This window comes from Artemia sp. Qi Xiang Cuo, chromosome 6, assembly GCF_049724085.1.
Source record: "Artemia sp. Qi Xiang Cuo chromosome 6, ASM4972408v1, whole genome shotgun sequence".
NCBI lineage: Eukaryota > Metazoa > Arthropoda > Branchiopoda > Anostraca > Artemiidae > Artemia > Artemia sp. Qi Xiang Cuo.
In genome coordinates this window covers 35,459,300-35,481,234 of record NC_142799.1, presented here as the reverse complement: position 1 = coordinate 35,481,234, position 21,935 = coordinate 35,459,300, and the positions used below count along the sequence as shown (strand labels likewise).

At 35.6% G+C, this 21,935-nt stretch overlaps 1 protein-coding gene across 1 annotated transcript in view; it reads right to left on the bottom strand.

The window, feature by feature from the left end:
• LOC148951167 (eukaryotic peptide chain release factor subunit 1-like) overlaps nt 1-21,935 on the bottom strand; it is a 55,433-nt gene that overhangs the window by 20,202 nt on the left and 13,296 nt on the right. Inside the window, exons 2-5 of the mRNA XM_089090692.1 lie at nt 14,535-14,710; nt 7,398-7,525; nt 5,431-5,526; nt 3,946-4,191 (exon numbers count right to left, since the gene is read on the bottom strand). Coding sequence (XP_088946818.1) covers nt 3,946-4,191; nt 5,431-5,526; nt 7,398-7,525; nt 14,535-14,710 — 646 coding nt within the window. The remainder of the gene's footprint in view (nt 1-3,945; nt 4,192-5,430; nt 5,527-7,397; nt 7,526-14,534; nt 14,711-21,935) is intronic.

Below are 21,935 nucleotides of genomic sequence, written 5' to 3'. Positions count from 1 at the left end.
TCGCTGTCCACAAGTTATGCAAGCTGTCTATTGTTCATACATAAGGTTTCTATCAAAGAGGTAATCGTACAGACTTTGAAAAAAGCCTAATTTAATTTAAATTGAAAGTTTTAGATTCGTTTTTTAAAGTCAAGAATAATCTGACAGTAAGAACCCCCCCTCCCATGCCATAAAAACTTGAAACTTTTTGCAATCAAAAACGAACAAAAATTAATTTTAAAAAAACTTTCCGAAAAATAAGTTTTTCAAAGAAAAGTAAAGGCCATTTTAAACTTAAGCTCAGGAGATACAAATACCTGTTAAAATTCAAACTCAAAACCACCAGAAATTACTATTAAAGAATAAATGAAACCCAAAACGAACAGAAATTAAATAAACAATCATAGCAAAAAACATACAACAAGTAATAATATAAATGAATAAATAGATCTTAAGCGAGTAATGCTTGGATTGAATATGAAAATCAAGCTTAAAACAAAAACAAATATTTTGCTATTAAAGTATAAATGAAACTTAAAACTAACAGAAATTAAATAAACAATCAATGCGAACAAACATACAATATCAAGGAGGCACACTTGTGCCTCTATAAAGAGGCGACCCACCACAATGTTAAGCGGATTCAGGTTCTAGAGGTTGCAGAGAGACGGCGGTGATTGCATTTTGTAGCCCAAGCTCAAACTAAGAAACGTGCAAAATTTAATCTTCCTCCGACTTTGTCTTCATGGGGTAAACTGGGCCGGAAGTTTCGACCCTCCCACCACAGCCCCCTTTAACGTTGTCCGATTGGGCTGAAATTTAGAGGTTAAACTTTCCTAGGGCTCCGGAGCTTATCCTCGAAATTTCAGCTCAATCCGATCACTCCGTCCCTGTTTTCAAAAAACCAAATCGAGCAACTTAAAATTCATTTTTCTTTTTTTTCTCTTATTCACGCCTACAGGCCAAAATTGGCAACTGATCCGGGTGAATGAGGACTCATTCAAAGAAGAATTCGACCTGTTAGGGCCTTTTGATATTTTCAGACCGAAAAAATTATCCCCCGAATTTACATTTACGAAAAACCTCGTTTTCCTATAAGAGCCCGCGAAAACGCGGGCTCGTTTTCCTATAAGAGCCCGCAAGCCCGCAAGCTGTCAAATCAGCTAACAGCTAGTCAAGCAATAATAAGTAATAAACTGTACAAAAACGTGCAGAAATTATTTGAAAAAAACTACGTTTTCTAAAGAGTTAAAGAGGCTGAGTTACAAGGTCGAACCTTAAAACGTACAGGGATTAGGAGGCACTGTTGGGGGGCGGCCGCCCCAAAACCCCCGCTTTCGCAGCCTTTAAGTAAAAAAAAAAAAAAGTTTTTTAAACTGAAAGTAAGGAGCGACATTAAAACTTAAAACGAACAGAAATTATTCCGTATATGAAAGGGGCTGCGCCCTCCTCAACGCCTCACTCTTTACGCTAAAGTTTGACTTTCTTACAACTCTTTTTTTTAAACAATAAAAACTTTAGCGTAAAGAGCGAGGCGTTGAGGAGGGCACAGCCCCTTTCATATACGGAATAATTTCTATTCGTTTTAAGTTTTAATGTCGCTCCTTACTTTCAGTTTAAGAAACTTTTTTTTTATTTAAAGGCTGCGAAAGCGGGGGGTTTGGGGGGCGGCAGCCCCCAACGGTGCCTCCTAATCCCTGTACGTTTTAAGGTTCGACCTTGTAACTCAGCCTGTTTAACTCTTTAGAAAACGTAGTTTTTTTTCAAATAATATATTAATGTAAATGAATAAATAAATCTTAAAACGAGTGAAACTTAAATTGAATATGCAAATCAAGTTTGAATCGAATAAAAATAACTACAAACAAGAGTTTGGGTATCGTCTCACTGCAGAAGCCTAAAACCTACTGCGTCATTGGCGCTTTACTGTAAACGAATTACATTACAAATGTTTTATTTTGTACTTACTATTGAAAATAAATATTAAAATTACAGTAAAATTTTGAACTGATGAGCTTTTAGCAATTAATATCATTATGCATCAAATATTCAGTTTAATTTATTAGTTCTTTTCAAGACTTGTTAAGACAAATATAGTTTCACTACAAGCAACATTTTGATACAGCTCCCTTCTTTAACTCTAAAAACATAAAGCCATATTCGTCATTGGCGCTTCACTGAAAACGAATTACTCGTATATTAAAAATTTTTTACTTTCCAGTTCTTACAGCATTGAAAATGAAAATAAAAATTAGTGAAAAAAAAAATCTTGAACTGATGGATCGTTCAACAATTAATATCATTATATATCTAATATTCAATTTGATTTTGTTTATACTTTCCAAGACAGCTCAACACTCATATAGTTTTGCTATTTTTTTTAACTCTGCCATTTTTTGTCTCTAATCGTGTTAGTTTGTTATGAAAATCTTGTATGGCCTCTAGTCATTTTGTATTTGAACAGAAAACTGCACCTCGAACCTTATGCAACATGCATGTTCTTGCCTGAAACACCAAAATATAATAAAAATTCAAGTTTAGGAGTGTTCCACCACTCGCAAGCAAGTGCCATTGGTATTTTTCAATCCGCATGGTCAATTTAGGGGGTGGTATGGTTCACATTTTCAACACCTGGCGTCCGGACTATCATATAATCTACCAAGCATACAACTACCCCAATCAGTATTAATAAATAAATGAAACCCAAAAAGAACAAAAATTTAAATAAATATTAGAGTCAAACTCAAAACGAGCATAAATTAATGTGAGTAGGGTTTAAAACCCATATGCTTTCTAAAAGCCAGAATATAATTTGGACTTTACTGAAAAAAATTCAAATGAGTTTACTGAAAAAAAATGTGCATTGTCAATTTAATACACATATGCTGATATCTATTCCCTAAAATCTTAATTAATTTTTGATTTCTTGAAGTTATAAAAGTGAAAATATTCCAAAGAATTGTTTTCAGTAAAGCGCCAATGACGCAGTAGGTTTTAGGCTTCTGCAGTGAGACGATACCCAAACTCTTGTTTGTAGTTATTTAATTCGATTCGAACTTGATTTGCGTATTCAATTTAAGTTTCACTCGTTTTAAGATTTATTTATTCATTTACATTAATATATATTGTATGTTTGTTCGCATTGATTTTTTATTTAATTTCTGTTGGTTTTAAGTTTCATTCATACTTTAATAGCAAAATATTTGTTTTCGTTTTAAGCTTGACATTCATATTCAATCTAAGTATTATTCACTTTAAAATCTATTTTTTCATTTATATTATAATTTGTTGTATGTTTTTTGCTATGATTGTTTATTTAATTTCTGCTCGTTTGGGGTTTCATCTATTCTTTTATAATAATTTCTGGTCGTTTTGAGTTTGAATTTTAACAGGTATTTGTATATGCTGAAATTAATTTTAAAATTGGCTTTACTTTTTTGTGAAAAACTTATTTTTCGGAAAGTTTTTTTTTTTTTATTAAAACATAAAAGCGTCTATTTTGACCGTTGACAACTAACGAGCAATCCCTTCCATAATCAACGGATTCTATTTAACAAAACACGTCAAATTCTTTTCTCAACATTTGTCAACGTATTGAGCATGACTTCAGTTTTTTCTTTTACTCGCACTGAACAAATCGTCCCTGTTTCCATAATGAGCTAAGAATATAAATAAAATCCTGTATGGTGTAGGGACGGCATAAGGAGCACCACCGTGATGTTTTTTAAATAGCCCAAACTTCGGGTAATGAGTGAATAAAAAAAAATCTACTGCACTTAATTAACATACATTTTATTTTATAGGTAACTGTAGGCCATTTGAGATAGTTTTTTTTTGTACAAGGAAAGGATCAAGTATTCTTTCAATATACATAAGTAAAATGCAACATTCAGATACACCTTTCAAGTGTAGCACGGCAGAACTAGCTTAATTATACTGAATAAAAGAAAGAGAAAAGATACGAACATTGTCGAACATGTCAGACTGACTTAATTCAGTTTTGAAATCAGCACTGCCAGCAAGCACCAGACCAGCAACTTGCACTTTTTCATTGGCCATAAAGCATGCGACGGCTACTTCTGCTACTTTCCTTGTGTAATTGTGCCTCTTTTCCATACGAAGACGAGCAAAACGAAGAGCTGATTGACCACCACGACCATGCTTTTTTGGTAAATCTACTGTGAATTTATTCAGCACCTCTCGAGTATTTCCCTTAAATAAGAAACGATATTAAAATCTTATTGAAAGCTAATTTGGTTGCGGAAACTGCAAAAAGACGTTAACTGTTACCGGACACTCTTTGAATGGAATAAAAGTGTATGTTTTTTTTCTGGCATCAGCAGTGATTGTTTTTTACACTCCTGATTGCTCCCCCTTATTCTTTATTATTGGCGACGCACTATAATCATTGTTTTGGGGGTTTTCAAGCCAGAAAATTCGACACAAAAAGGTAAAGAGAGGAGATAAAAGTTGGACGACTTGTGTATTTCATTTTACTCTTATATTGAAATAGTAGATAAAATGTAATTGGTGTCCAAGATTACATGGCCTTTCACTGCAATTTCAGACAATTTTTTTCAACAAAAGGGTGTGCCATATTTGAAAAATTCTGGAAAAGTAGTGGAATATTCCGAGCAATCAAAAGCAAATAAAAATGGCAAACAATTACATTAGTGATATAATCGAAACGTGAGGTGGACTTATCTTTAATGTTTAAGTATCATAAAAAGTCTCAAAGACAGGACCTATGGCAGACATAAGTATCCGGGATATACTCCACATTCCTGCATGCATTAATCAGCTTGAATTATTTGTATATTTTTAGGTTTCTTCCCGACTCTGTCGAGTTTTCTCTCTGTCGGGAATTTAATATGTTGTGTAAATATGGTATTAATAATAAAATCTTGAACCTTAAGGTAATTAGTTTGAATTACATTGCGATTAAAATATTGCTATATTTTGATAGTAATAGAATAACTATAGGCAATATTGTGTAAATCTACAAAACCATCAAGACAGAAGAATTGCCATGTTTATTTTTATAGCCACGACACGCCATGCTTAATCCAAGGCTAATGGTTCCCAAAGCGGACATTACTGAACCCCATTACATTTTCACCATAGGTATACTCAGGTGTAAGTCAAACATGTTTATTTTTAAGACACAATTTCCTAGGATGAGGAGCCAATCTCTGAGAATTTCCTCCTCTATACCCCTTCCACACACCCCTTGCTAAGTTCAGGCTTTCCCCAATCCTTTGCCTGAGTATAGTGGTTCTGAATCTTTTTGAGTGGGGTATTTTAAAATGTATGAATTACATATAAAACAATTTCATTCATCCTTAGTGTCGATTTCAGTTCCTTTTCTCTTTTAACGGTAACTATATCTTAATCTGATTTTAAGATTATGGTACTATCTAATAACTTGATTGAAAACTTTTATAATCTTACCTGCAATGTTCCAAACAATGCTCCGTTACCATCCATAATGATGAATCCGAATTTACTATCGTCAGCAAGCAATGCAGTAAGAGCTTCTGTGTGAAACTGTAAGGAGGAGAAACATACATAAAACAAGCAATTAAATTTAATAATTTTTCAAACAAGCAACTATTTGCCTTCTATGTTACAAGTAAAATGGACAGAAAAATCAATCACCATTAAGCTTTTCTTACATCAAGGTTCAAGGCTGAACCGTGGAAAAAAGAAGATGAAAATAGACAAGAAGGTCAACCAGTATTAAGCTTCTCCTTCTTCATGGTTCAAGGATGCAATATGGGAAAAAACAACCAAAAAGATAAAAACTCAAAGAAGAACTAACAAAGGCCTGCTATGGAATGGTCGAGGTTTCCCTCATGAAATTTGCTACTTGTTCCAGAGTAAAATACAAAGAAAAAAAAACCTTTCCTTTAGTAATACATCAAAAATTGCCAGGGGAGAAGGTATAAAACAACTATTTGCAGAGGTTCTGAGACTAAAAAGTACAATTTTTAAGTCCAAAACTACTTTCAAATTCGCTAAGGACGGGAGGGATCGTGTCCAAATTGTAAGGCGAAGATTTTCCACCTATGCAAACTTTTATTTCGGGAGAATTTCTCCAAGGTATGGCTAAGTAGGTGGACACAACATGGCTAAGTAGGTGGACACAACATAAACTTATAAGATTCTTTTAGAATAAGATTTTTTCTCCACGTTTAACGCTATTTTGAACCCGAATATTTGTCTAGGTGTAATACATTTTGATGGTCTCTTCTCAAATTTTTCTAATATAGAGTTATGAAGGATTGTTCACATACATATATTAAGGGGGACAGTACAAACCATAAACCTGTGGCTTTATTACCCCAATTGTGGTTGTTTTTTCAGTATAAAGAGGGTGTACTGGGTTTTGGGCACTTCTTTGGGCACAAGAGGGTGTCCTTTTTTGTCTCTTTTCAAGTCTTGAAAAATCTATTAAGCAGTTTTACTTGCGTTTCTTTCTAACTTTAATGGAAAAAATTAAAATATTAAAATATTTAAGTATCTACACTTTTCTATAACCTTAGTAAAAAACAGAAAAGTTCAAAAGTGAATATGCTGAACGTAAATAGAAAAAAAGTTGCTTAACAACATACCAGCAAATTCCTGTTGAACATATGAACAACACAAACATCAACCGGCGGAGCATTAAGATATAGAGAAAAGTGTAAAGGCATAATGTTGTTGGACGGTACAACCCAAATGTAAGTGGGGTAACAAGCGTGACAAAATAAAAACATCTAACAAAAAAACAAAACAAAAAACGGTTGATTAAAAACAAAAACGCCATGACTAAAACTATAAAATATCCTAATGATATTTTTTTTTCCATTTCATCGATGTTCCTGGCTGGACTGTTGCTAATTTGAGGAGCAACCTGACACATAGACCAGTCTCACAATTCAAATTCAGGAATAAAACCGCTGAAACTTCAGTGATGTCTTGAATGTGAAGAGTAGCACCTTTATTCAAAGACCAGGTCACCCTCACTGTCAAGAACACTCTGATCAATTCCCCTGCTCCTTCGTAGGCCCAGATCATACAGTCACCATCCACCATAGAAAGCACGACATTCGGTCAAGTCATTGTTTCCCTTTCCATGCTGAAACCAAGTACAGAGCAGCTAAGAAAAACGGCTAAAGGAGAAAAATCAGGATTTTGCCGATTTCCGGCAAACCGATAACGGTTCACGATACCCCCCGACGTATGTTTAAGTTTCAAGTTAAGTTTTTTTTTTTCGTTTTCTGCTAACTGAATCATCTTTGAATCCTATTCATGTCACTCGAAAGGCATCTTCATATTTCTTAGAAAACATTTTCTGAATATGTTGCAACTTGACAAAGACATGTACATGTATTTTATATCCTAAACAGAAACTTAAAATTAAATAATGACTATACCTTATTGTCGCATAAATATAGAGAGGTATTGATTGGCTTAAAGGGCTCAAAGTCGATGTTCACTTTCTTTTCCTTTCCTTCATCAGTTATAATTGTGCCACAATAAATCACAAGGCCATTGGGGGGAACTATAAAAAATTATATGAACATGACAAACTTAAAAAGCAAATAAATGAGAAAACAAAAAAAATAAGGGTTTTCCACTAACTTCTGTAGGACTTTGAATTCTGATAGATTTTTGACAGAATCGCTCACTTACCAGTTTGGAAGACAACCTATACCAAAGACTGAAAAGGGTGGTGGTAGTACGCACACACCTGTAGGGATGTAGTAACCGAATAATTAAGCCGGTTTTTACTTGATGATTCGCCTCTTGATGGGACAGGAGTTCCTCATTGCTTTTACGCTTTTACCAGTCAATTACATTGCACCAGTTTTGTTTAATTTATAAAGAAGATTTCATTGACGACTTAAAAAAAACGGAGAAGAGGAGGAATATAGAAAGTTATTGTGAAAGCTGAAAGGTGAATGAAACGTTCACGGACGGATCTAAAGCCCGAATTAGGGCCAACGATAGTATTCTCAAGTACCAACCTTCATATCCTCTCTTCTAGAGATCACTGGCTTCTAATGAACCAGAAAACATCTATTGCTAGGTGAATGAAACCATCAGGAACTGATTTTTAGCCCCAAACTGAATCAATAAACGTTTTTCAAGCTCTAACTTTCCTTCTCAACCACTTTTAAGACTTGTATGATGCTATGTACATAGGTCCTTACTTTTGAAAATATGTATTAGTATGCTTAAACTTGAGTTCAAATCCAAAGAACCTCTTACCTAAAGCCTAGACTCTTACAGATGTCGACCTTGCTACAGCGGACTATGACATTGCTACAACAGTACGCCTGTCTTCTTCTTCTTGCTTTCTTTCGAATGTTAATATCAGAAAGATAATGATACAAATTATCAATGTGTATCAAGTTAAAAACTTTATACACATTCAAATCGACAAGTCAAATCGAGTTAAAAACTTTAAATCCCATTTCAGCCAGCTCACAATTCACAATTCAGATCCCATCTTGAAAGTTTGTCCACCTACATCAACTTTTCCAGTTACCAAAAAGCCTCTTATATATTCTTTTACAAAAATTGGTGTTTATTAATTATCTATTATTTTAGTAGTCTATATTTCAAATATACTTCAATCTACTAAGCATTAGAACGGTATACCTACACAGAAGTGACGAGGGTGGAAGGGAGTTCACCCTCACATTATTCCAAAGGAACTGGAAAATGATGATCCAGAAATGCTCAATTTTCATAAATTCGGTCTAATTAAAAATATTATGTCTATTTGCTGTCTCGTAGACAAGAACTCCTCATGATGCTTTGGTAGAAGCATAGCTCTTCTATCCTCGCGAGTGGCTATAGATACCACATAGACCCTTTATCATGGGCGTAGGCAGCATATTGTCTAGGGGGGGGGGGGGTGGCAGTCGATTGTGTGATAGAGGGGGAAATGAAGTTATGTCGGCATGGGCGTCATAGCTTCTTGCCTAGGGGAGGGGGCAGCCACTTCTGTGATGAAGGACGGGGGGGGGCCGAACTTAAATTAGCAGTTCACAAAACCTTATATTGCCAGCAAGTCCTAGCATATTTATGAAATTCTCATTAATAAGTAGTCGCCAAAAATTATACTAAATCATCAATATGCTTCAACATATTGATGATTGTCAGTATATTGATGAATGTCAAATATAGGGACTGATATTTGGACATTTCTGTTTATTTCCAGTTTTTTCAACCATCTACCTTTTATCAACTGCTTTTCCAACCATCTGCTTTTTCAGCCATATCTAATGTAAATTTGAAGGTCTAGGGAGGGGCAGCTGCCCCCTGCCTCCCCCTCCCTACGCCCATGCCCTTTATCGTTACCTGACATAGCAGACGAAAAAAATATTATCATTTGGCCATTTCCTTCCTTACAGGAAAATGAAAAACATAGGTCTTTTCTACAGAGTAATTATAGATAGGTCTTTTCTTACAGAGTAATTATAGATATATAGCAAGGAGTTTAATATTGATTTATGCCCTTTTGTTTCTCATGGTGGTATATTTTCCTCAGTTATGTCTTTGAACAAATTTTGGAATTGGTTTAACATAGGTAAGTGCATTAAAACTCCATTGCAAGCCCCATAAACAAGGACATACACAACAAAACATCCATAGGAAATTTAACACCGCAAAGAGACTAACTAAAGCGTACAATGAGAAACACGAGCTTTCACAAGGGGTAGCCGAGTGAGATAGAATGTTAAGAACTATTAAGCCACCAAACTGTAGCAGTGGCTTCATTTTCAGAAGAACAAAATATTAATGTGGTTGTAGCTTTTAAAACAAAAGGGGTTGATATGATAAACATCACTACGAAAATTCTGGCTTAAGAAGGAGTAATAAAAAACTCTTCATAAGAGTTCTTGGAGGTGTAGTATTGTTGAAATAGTGATATATATTACCCAGAAGGATTCGCAGGCTATGTGTAAACACCAATATACATTTCTCTATTGAGAACCTTAAAATCAAAGTTTGAGACAATAAAATAGCTAACATTCCCGGCTTTAAGTTTAGACTTTAAAATCTCGAAAAACGAAACCGAGTTCAAATGCTGTAAGTGTCATGGAAAAATGGAAATCATAGGCAGCGTAATAGCGTTGCCTAAGTAAAGAGAAAAGTGGATATAATTTATTATTTGTTTATTTTTTGGGTTTTCCTGATCAAGGCACTTCGTATAGAAGGAGTTGTCGGAAAAACTTCAAAAGGAGCTCATTCGATTGGAAATTGAAAGTTCTAGGGCACTTCTTAAAAATCAAAGGTGATTGGAGGGCAGCCATCCCCTCTCCCCACACCCATCATTTCTCCAAACACATACAATAAAAATTGTGAGATAGCCATTTTGTTCATACTTGGTCACGTAATTAAGTCTTACGGGATGTCACCCCCCCCCCCAGCCCTCAGGGCAAGGGGTATAAGTTATGCTAGTTGCCCATTGTTAACATATAATTTTCATGGAAGGGGTGGTCGTATAAAGTTTGGAGGGGACTCATTCGATTGGAAATCGAAATTTCTAGTGCCCTTTTTAAGAGTCAAAAGTGATCACAGGGCAACTAGCCCTCCAAACCCTTTTTCCCCAGGGCAAATGCGGTTTTTTATGGAAGGGGTAGTCGTATAAACTTTGGAGGAGCCTCATTTCATTATGAATTGAAAGTTCTAGCTCCCTTTTAAGATTCAAAAGTTATCGGACGACAACAGTCTCCCTCCCCCCCCCCCTCTCTCTCTCTCTCTCTCTCTATTTCTCAAATGCATTTCATCAAAAATTGGAGATAAATATTTTTTTTTTTCAAAATAGTCCAAAGATCATACAACAATGCCCACAAGGTTTAGACAACCTCCAGAGCCCAGGGGCAGCGTTGCAAGTTATGCCCTGGGGGCGTATAAGGTTGTTTTTTTTAATTGAAAGTTCTAGTGCCTTTTCAAGAGTCAAAAGTGATTGGAGGACCACCCCCCTCCCCCACACTCGCTCATCATTTTCCAAAACACATCCAATCAAAATTTTGAAACGGCTATTTTGTTCGGCATAGATAAAGGTCTAGTAGTCATGTCTTTGGGGATGTCAACCCCCCACAGCTCTTAGGGTAAGAGCTATACATTAGGCAATGTATCCATTGTTTATTGAGAAAGGTGGGCATGTTATGACCTTTACTTTCTGAGGAAATAATGAGGGGAAATTTGAACTAAATCAGAACATACTATGTGCATACAAATTGTCAAAAGGGCATCATCAGTAATATTTTTAGAACGGCTTACTGTATCAAGATGAAACTTCTGAGGCATCATGAAGTGGATGCTCAACTGACCAAAAGACAACATGTAATGCTACTACTTCTACTACTGTTACTACTACTACTAATACAACACTATCACTGCTACTACTGCTCCTACTAGTACTACTACTATGATACTAGTACTATTAAGGCTAAGCACATGAGAGCAAAAATTTGACATAGTATTGCGGGGGGGGGGGGGGAATTTGAACTGAATACTACTACTGTGACTACTATTACAACTATGCCTAAGGGTATGAAGGCAAAATCTTCAGGAAATATTGAGGGGGAAGGTGAAATGAATCACAACATGCTGTATATATGCAGGTTGTCAAAAGGACATCAGCAATATCTTAGGAAGGGTTTGGTGCATGAAGTTGAAACTTAAAGGACTTGTTGTGATGAATGTTGAACAAACCGAAAGACAATATTTCCATCCTAATGCTACTGCTTCTACTCATACTAATACTACTGCTACTACTATTACTACTACTAAGCTAAGGGTAGTAAAGTGCAAATTATGTTCTGGTCTTCAGAAGGCATAGGGGGTGTCAGCCCTACTCATGTTAATTTCTGCTCGTTTCAAGTTTGAGTCGGTTAGTTACTGTAATTTCTGTTTTGGTTTCATTTATTTATTGACTGTGATTTGTGGTAGTTTTATGCTTGGAAGATTATTTTACCTTTCTGCTCATTTTTGGTTAAAAATTCGTGGCAAAATCAGGATAACTCAAATCTAAAGTATCTATAAAATATTAAACAAACATAATTAATGATGAATCGAGAGTTATTGAATCCCCCCCCCCACACACTTTATTTTTAGATTGATTGAATATAACTAGCAATCCATCAGAGGCTGTGTAAGGGTTTGTTTGATTGGCTATTTGGGTGCCTAGTGCCTTCCCACTGTTGGGAACATTTTTTTTCTGCACGGAGATTCCTTTCAAGCCTTCAAAAAGCTAATGCTAGATAAAAATGAAACAAAAATTCAAGGGTTGCAACATAACCCAAGGGACAAAAAGTCTTGTAAGCAATATTTCAGTATCCAACCAAATACTGCAATCTAACCAAGCATTTCAACAAAGAACAAAACCATATAAAATAAACAACGCAACAAAAAACACTTTAATACCAGTAAAAAAAAAGACTAAAGCTAAATTGAGGTAAGGGGAGTGGGGAGATTAATACCCAAATCAGCACTTTGTCAACCCTTGAGCATAATTTGGGCTCAATTTAAAGCATTACTGACATTTGAGCAGCAGATACTTCAAATTAATAAGATAGCCAACTTTACTTTAGTTGACTGACATTAAAAACATTTAGTAATCTAGCAATCGTATGGAATACTACGTGCTTCAATATTCAATCTCTTCAGCTAATTTTAACATATGCTAACATATTAAGTGAGCTGCAAGAGACGTTTTTGAAAAGCAGTACAAAGGCAATAGGTCTTGAGAAATATGTTGTTACAAAACATATTGTTTTATGTCCATCTGGGGCCAGACAAAAAGCAGGACAGCCCCAAACAGAGTTGGAAGAGGTCCTAAGGGGGATCTAGAAGAAATTGGAACTTATGTGAGGGAGTAAGGGTGAAGCTTTGAATAGATTGGACTGGAGGTGCGTGTGCAGCTTTGTTAACCACAGGTGGCTTGGAGCTACAGCACAATATTAGTAGTAGTAACAGGAGTATATTATTTCCACTAAAAATCTGATATCAGAGGGTTTATGAGCTCGTTTATTACAAATCAGGCGGTAATATTGCATTACAGATAACCAAAATCAAAACTCATTAAGCACATATTTCATTTTACAAAAAGCGTTTGATATTACCAAATCTGGTATTTAAGGATTTTTGAGCTTACTAGTAACAAATCCAAGGTTAATATTCTATTTCAGACATTCAGAATCACCTAAATTGGAGTTTATACTTTGCAAATGTGGACAATTAAAACCCAGTTAAACTGTAGTTAAACTAATTCAAAATGCACTCTATATACTTCATAAATGATGTTTCATTTTTACCTAAGTTGGCATTTAAGAGTTACTGATCATGTTAATTAGAAATCTTAAGCTAATTTTGCAAAGTAGAAGCCTAAGATGACAACACATTAATTATGTATTCTGCAAATAGTTTTTGGTTCTCACCAAAGTCAGTATTTAAGGATTTCTGTGATTCTTTATTACAAACCTAAGGTTAATGTTGTAATATGGAAGTCCCAAGCCTAAAACAAATGCAATGGATATTTCATAAACAATTTTTCATTTTACGAAACTTCTGGGGTTGTGGATTAAATATCTGATGTTAGGACTGTAATATGGAATTTCAAAATCACGGTATACATACTCCTACAGCTAGTCCAAGCTACTACAACCATGTTTCTACTATTCTTTAAAATTTAAATGCTGCTATCAATAAAATTTATTAGTCAACATTATTACTATCAATATATACAAAAACTCTGTCAATGAAAACCCTAACATAGATTCAAATTTTAAAAACAAAACTTTTTCATAAAAAGTGAAGAGTAAATTTAAACTTAGACAAGCAGAAATAAGATTTCAAATCTCAAATGAGGAGATAATTACAATGAGCAATGATGCTAAACTTAAAAAGACAAAAATAAACAAAACAAATGGTAAAAATTAGAATTGTGAAAAATGTTGCATTCATTTTTCTACATATGTATACATTGGTTTAATCCTGGGAAAGAAGAGGGAAGGTCAAAATATAGGAAACAGAATAAAAGGTCCAACTTTTCCTGAGAGGGAGTGAGGACTATGTGCAAGATCTTTTTAGATTTCACAGTTAGGCCTATTTAAATTTGAAAGAATTTATTGTTAATGGCACAGTTATGTCTTAAAGTGAAAAAAAAAAGTGATATGCACTGCATTGCAAAGCACTAAAGACGCTTTCGACAATCTGAACTTTTTGGCATTGAGAATCTTATACATCTTATTTGCTTGTAATTCTAGCTTGTTTCTATGGTACAACAGCTTTTTGATTAGAGACTGAGGTGGATTGACTTATAAGCCTAAAAAGTGCATGTTAACAAAACTATAATGCAAGGCAACAAGCATTTAATCAGGAATCTCATATTCTGTATATTTGCTATATGATTTTTATCTAGGAATATCTCAATTGACATCATTAGATAGAAACCAAACATTATTAAGATTAAAAACAAAATAAAAACATATCATTTAAGCTTACCAACACAAATACATTCACACAAATGGGAAAAAAAACAACAAACAAACCTTTATTGTATAGCTTAAGCCTTTGCTGCACAGAAGTGATGGCACCTAAGACTGAAAGCCTATTAACACGAGACTTAATGTTTGATGCAGTGCCAAATTCATCAGCTAACATTTTACCAACTCGGGAAATTTGATCTTTTGGTGGAATAATAAGTGAGATCATGCTTGTACCATTCCTTAAAAAAAATAATAATAAATTTAGTTCAGAAAATCTGCTTGAAGATGCAGATATTATTGTGGGTGCAAACATAACCAGCTTTTCAAAGAGCAGGGGAGCACCATACAATGATTTAAGGAAAGGAAGAGACTGCCAAAATCGGGGAAGGGTAAGCAAGTCAAATTGTCTTGAGGGGGGGGGGGGAGGGTACTTCAGAATAATCTAATTTTTCCCTCCCCCTGTCGCTAGAAGGGAGGGGGGGTATTTTGAAAAAAAAACATCTGAAGGCCCAAATGTAATAATTTTCAGTCATGTTAAAATGCTTGTTTTGTTTTTTAGGTGTTCTTGGTGAGAGGGTCCTTGATCTCAATTTGGATGTGGGTATATTTAGCCCTTCCTCCAGTATCAAGGAGGCACACTTGTGCCTCTATAAAGAGGCGACCCACCACAATTTTAAGCGATTTCAGGTCCCAGAGGTCCCAGAGAGACGACGGTAATCTCATTTTGTAGCCCAAGCTCAAACTAAGAAACTTGCAAAATTTCATCCTCCTCCGACTTTATCTTCATGGGGTAAACTGGGCCGGAAGTTTCGACCCTCCAACCACAGCCCCCCTTTAACGTTGTCCGATTGGGCTGAAATTTAGAGGTTAAGCTTTCCTAGGGCCCGGGAGCGTATCCTCGAAATTTCAGCTCAATCTGATAACTCCTTCCCGGTTTTCAAAAAACCAAATATAGCCACTTAAAATTCATATCTTTTTTTTTTGTTAGCCACGCCTACAGGCCACAGTTGGCAACGGATCCGGTTGAATGAGGACTCATTCGAAGCAGAATTCGACCTGTTAGGGCCTTTTGATATTTTCAGACCGAAAAAATTATCCCCCGAATTTACATTTACGAAAAACCTCGTTTTCCTATATTAGCCCATGTTAATTTTTCCCTCCACCACCCCCCCTTTAACGTTGTCTGATCGGGCTGAAATTTAGAGGATTAGCTTTCCTGGGGCCTGGGAGCTTATCGTCGAAATTTCAGCTCAATCTGATCACTCCTTCCCTGTTTTCCAAAAACCACATATCAAGATTTTTGGGAATTTGCTTGCGTCGAAAATACCTTCTATTTGCTAAACAACAATTACTATTGTGTTTGTATAGTCCAGCGGCTGAGACTTCAGACTTTCAGGCGGAAAACTCGGGTTCGATTCACCATCAGAGCAACTTTTTTATATACTTTGAAAAGAAACTCAGTTTCTTTTTTAAATTATTTGAAAAAAATTACGTTTTCTAAAGAGTTAAAGAGGCTGAGTTACAAGGTCGACCCTTAAAACGTACAGGGATTAGGAGGCACAGTTGGGGGGCTGTTAAAGAGGCTGAGTCACAAGTTCGAACCTTAAAACGTACAGGGATTAGGAGGCACCCTGTACGACGTGATTTGAGTATTCAGGAATTAAAAGCCTTAACACAAGAATGTTCAAGAGCGGGGGGTTTGGGGGCGGAAGCCCCCAACTTTAACTCCTGACACGATCAGCTAACAGTTAGTCAAGCAATAATAAGTAATAAACTGTACAAAAACGTGCAGAAATTATTTGAAAAAAACTACGTTTTCTAAAGAGTTAAAGAGGCTGAGTTACAAGGTCGAACCTTAAAACGTACAGGGATTAGGAGGCACAGTTGGGGGCTACCACCCCCAAACCCCCGCTTTCGCAGCCTTTAAATATAAAAAAATTTCTTTAAACTGAAAGTAAGGAGCGACATTAAAACTTAAAAGAACAGAAATTATTCCGTATATGAAAGAGGCTGTGCCCTCCTCAACGCCTCGCTCTTTACGCTAAAGTTTTTATTGTTTAAAAAAAGAGTTGTGAGAAAGTCAAACTTTAGCGTAAAGAGCGAGGCGTTGAGGAGGGCACAGCCTCTTTCATATACGGAATAATTTCTGTTCTTTTTAAGTTTTAATGTCGCTCCTTACTTTCAGTTTAAAGAAATTTTTTTTTATATTTAAAGGCTGCGAAATCGGGGGGGTTGGGGGGTGGTCGCCCCCCAACAGTGCCTCCTAATCCCTGTACGTTTTAAGGTTCGACCTCGTAACTCAGCCTCTTTAACTCTTTAGAAAACGTAGTTTTTTTCAAATAATTCAACATAGAATCAATTGGGTCTATGTTGTTTTTGTTTTTTTAATAACTGCCACCAATTCACCTTACAATTTGTTAAATTGTTTTTTAAGCATTTATTATATTTACAGAATGATCCTCCACTCTTCGATTAAAAATTCACTTACCAACCTGTCCAGTTTGAATGGTTCTAATGTTTTGTTTTATATACCTAATTATGTTCTTTCCTAACTATATTCTATTTTCAGTACATTTTTTACAGAGATCTTCCATTCCCCAACCAAAAATTAAAATATGATTTAGTCCAGTTTGGGTGAGTTTCTTTTTGCTTTTAGGCTTTATCTACCTTAAATTTCATTGCTAGAGCGATAAGGTGGTGATGACTTCCTGCAGAATCGTCTATGTTAATATACATTATCATGTTATTTTCCAGCATTCCAAAAACCATGAATTGCTATGACTTCTTTATTTGTAGCAAACAGTTTTATTTTTACCAAGTCAAAATTGTTGGTACCTTCTCTGTCACCATGGTACTGTTCTTTTTAGTAATTTTAGAATCTCCCTGATTTATTTTCTAATCAGTTGAAACATTATTCTTTTAATGATACTGCAACCTTGAATTACAGTTTGTTATTGCTAGAAGAGAATGGTTGATTGCAGTAACTATCTCAGCTCACATTTCCTTTAAACTGGAGTCCCCGAAAATAGCTAGATTGCTAAAGATGGCGATCCCCACAGGAAAATGTTAGTTCTCAAAAATATAAGAGTGTAGTGTTTCACAACAGAAATAGAGATTGTTCCAACAAAAGACTTCTATTCAATGATCAGATGGTTTCAGAATCCTTTTTTGAAAATGTAAGATGATGTCATACAAAACTTCTTGATATCAGTGCAGAAAGCTTCTCAAATCCTAGCTGAAACATATCAGTATTTTTCTTGATTTCCAGTAACTTATAAATAGGGCCTTGATTTTGCACTGATGTTCAAGCACATCTTCAATTGTTTCAATGTGACAACTATAGACCAATGTGTCCTCATAGAAGAGCAGCCTGTCACAGGTTGCTACATCTGAATAAACTTTCAGATGTAGTTTATTTCAATTCAACCTTAATTGAACAATTCCATAAACATGTTTTACACTGGCTTAGTATTGACAGTAGCAAGCCTAGGGTAGATAAAAGTCCAGATGGTTCCCCTGCAGCAACCCACTACAAATATGAGTCTGCCTTGACTCATAACAAGGCTAGAGAATCCTTGACATTTTGAAGCACTTAACAGGGAAGGGTTTTCAACAAGGGTCTTACACCTCAAAGTGTACACCTCAAAAGCAACAATTCATAAAGATCTGTCTGCATGCTGTATGGGGATGAATTATCCAGACCATACGGTTCAATGTTTGCTTATATTTTTAAAAATATGTCCCTTCCTCTGGTGGACCCCAAAGAAGAGGGGAAGTCGGCCTTGTCCTTAACAACTTTGCTTGGAAAGCTCTATTTTCATACGTCTACTGAGAGCAAGAATCGACGGCAAGCACGGGAAGATAACTGTTCTTACCTGCTATGCACCGACAAACGAGACCCAAGATGAAAGCTAAGGACAACTTCTATGAGGTACTGTCCTCCAAGCTCTCATCTGTACCTCCACACAACCGCCTCCTAGTCCTAGGAGATTTTAATGCTGGTGTGGCTAATAGCTCTGGTTGGTACAATGCTGCTGTTGGACTTGTGACAGTTGATGCTCTGAATGATAATGGTGAGTGGCAGCTAATTGCTGCATCACCCATGCTCTATCAGTCACCAATACCTGGTTTGTGAGAAAAGACATTGCAAAGCACTTATGGTACAGCAATTCTTCTTCTTCTAATTCACAGCAGGCGGGCTATTCAGTTAGTACTATTTAGCCCTTTTCTTTTTGCTTCACTCTGTGGGCTACAGAGCTACTGGCTTGGTCGTCTCTTATTTATTAGATATTCTCAGATATCTTTCAGTAGATCTTTTGACTCAAGGAGTTCAAATGTAAGATGATAGATATCGATTTCTGTGCTCTGTGTGCAGGTATAGTTGGCTAGGCTCTTGGCTGATAGTGAGATTTTGTGGTGTTTGAAGCATTTTAACAGTTTACAAAGCAAGGTATGTTATGCAGACATCAGCATATTACATTCAAATAGGCAATAGTCAATTGTTTCATTATTCATATTACAATGCCTGCAAAGAGGGGACAGGGGGATTGAACCACTTGAATTAGAAAACTTATATGAGAATGCAAGGAAATTTAGTCCATCTGTTCCAGAACGAATTCTATGATAAATTTTTGAAAGATACTTATTGGGAAAAGGGGATAGAATAGGGTTAATCTTATTAAAATTAATATCTGATAGCTTCCATCGGTAAATATCTCTAATTGGGATTGGTCTCCCACTTGGCTGGTCAATATTTATAGCATTTTTTGCTATTTCATCAACCTGATGATTACCACTTATGCCAGTGCTAGGAATGTTATTCAGTGTTATTCAGTGCTAGGAATGTACTGAAAATAAGTTTTTATGCCACTTGAAGCAAGATTATCTATAATACTGAGACAATGATAAGTGTCAATGTCCAACTTATATTGAGGAGCTGAGGCAAGCAACTCAAGGCTTGATAGAGAGTCGGAATATAGGATAATTTTATTTGAATTTGCAATCAAAGGTTGGTTTTCCTTAAGGTGTTCTAATGCCATTATTATGGCATTTAACTCCGCAGACATTATAGATAAATTATTATATAATCTCTAGCCCATTGCAATTTTCAGGTGAGGAAGGAAAACACCACTTGCAACCTTCTCATTCATTTTCGACCAATCAACAAATATTTGGAAGTGATTTTTATAGGTAATAGTATTAAGTTCTGCAAATTTTTTCTGGACAAAAGCAATGGGCGTTAAATCTTTATTCCACTTTGAGAAGTCATTATTTATTATGGGACTTGACCAATTCCAGGGGGGGATCGGGGGAAAGTGGATGCAATAGACTTTGCTGGTATAGGGAACTTCTTCTGAATATTGGCATACTCATCTGCAATGCCTCTATACATGGCTGGATTTCTTAACCAATTATGTAGTGTGTGTGAGCTATTTGATTCAATTTTTGTAAGATGTTTTGTCAAGAGAAAGTTACATCTCTCCCTTATTGTTGTTAATCCACTCTCCATAAGCAGAAACTTGGTGCTTGTGGGTTTCCTAAGACCAAATATGAGACGTATTATATCATTTTGTGTTGTTTCAATTTTTTGCATCTGGGTCTTTGCACATGCACCATAGACGATGAGCCCATAGTCAATATGGGGTCTTATATGTGATTTATAAAACTGGAGTAAGGTTTTCTCCTTACAGCCCCAGGGTGTGGAAAGAAGTATTTTTAGTACATTTGTTTTCCTATAGCGTTTTTTTATTGTGTTTGAAATGTGGAGGTGGAAATTAAGTTTTTGGTCAAGCATGAGACCTAGGTAATTAATATGATTATCTTCTGGAATAGTTGTTTTATTTAGAGTTAGTTTTACGTTAACATGGTTTCGCTTCCGGTGAAATTGGATTATATTTGATTTGGTGGGTGCAATGGGTAAATCTGAATGTTGAGAGAATTTTTCAAACTGGAAAAGTGACTTTTGCAGATTTGACTGTGCTATCTGAAAGGTGTTGCCAGATGACCATAGCACCAGATCATCAGAATATTGTAGATTCGTATGGGGTAGGTTCATGTCCCAGAGATATAGGGCAAATAGGAGGCAACCGAGGACTGCTCCCTGAGTTAGGCCTTTGGTTATTGTCTTTTGGGGTGAAGAGGCTGAACCAACACAAACAATGAAACTTCGCACTTCTATGAAGGATTTAATAAAAGATACTAGCTTAGGGGGTACTCCAAGGTTTGCAAGTTTGTTTAAAAGGATTTGGTGGTTCACATTGTCATATGCCCCTTCAAAATCTAGGAAAGCTGCAACTAGGACATTATTTTTTTAGAAAGATTCATTTATTGCATTTGTTAGCAAAATGAAAGCATCTGTTGAGGAGTGGTGTTTCCTGAATCCAGTTTGAGTGTGAGGGATCATATTATTTTTCCCAACAAACCAGAGGAGTCTGTGATAGATAATTTTCTCCATTATTTTCCCCATCACAGGAGTATTCATTATGGGCCTATAAGACTCAGGGTTATCTTTGAGTTTATTTTTCTTTAGGATTGGTAGGAGGGACGAACATTTCCATATATTGGGGAGTATAGAAGATGCCCAAGCGTGATTATAACAATTTAGCAGTTCTTGTTTGTATGAAGGTGTGAGATTCTTTATCCATGTAGGGTGTATATTGGCATAGCTGCCGCTAGTTTTGGTCCTAATATGATGTATTGCATTATTCAATTCCAGGATTGAAAATGGTTTAGTTATGTACTCGGATCCAGGGCGTGGTTGGTAATTGGGTTCATAGGAATTGGAGACAGTTTGCTTTGATTATTAGATGTTTGCTTATTAACAAAAAAAGTTGCAAATAGGTTAGCTTTTTCATTATCATTGTCATAATGGGTATTATTATGTATAAGCTCATACAGCAGTGGGTTTGGGGAAGTCTTTTTCAATCAGATGTGGCTTATGACTTTATGTGTAATTGGCTCATGTGTTTCTTTGGATAGGTTATTTACAAAATTATTCCAGTATTTATATTATCTTCTATTATAGTTCTTTTTAGATTAGGTTCTGCATGTAATTTTTTTAAATATGTAGTAGGTGATGGTTTTTTTATGAATTCTGTCCTAGCTGGCTTTTTTATTCTCCATTTATTTAGGCACTCATTTGTCCACCATGCTTTAGGAATTTGTTTAGGGAATGTTTTCTTAGGTGTTGTCCAGGGGATACCATGATTAGCTGCATTTATTAGTATAGATGTCAAGGCTTCAGCATGTGTGTCAACTGTTGTGTTAGAAATGCATGAAATTTGGGTAAAACTTGTAATTTCATCATTTAGCTTATTTTAGAACATAGACCGATTTGCTTTAGAGTTGATACATTTGGAAGTATGAGATGAAGTTTCAGCAGGTTCACTTAGGGAGCAAACTATAGCAAAGTGGTCTCTACATAGACTATATGTTTTATTTAAGTAAATTTTATTCAAAAAATTC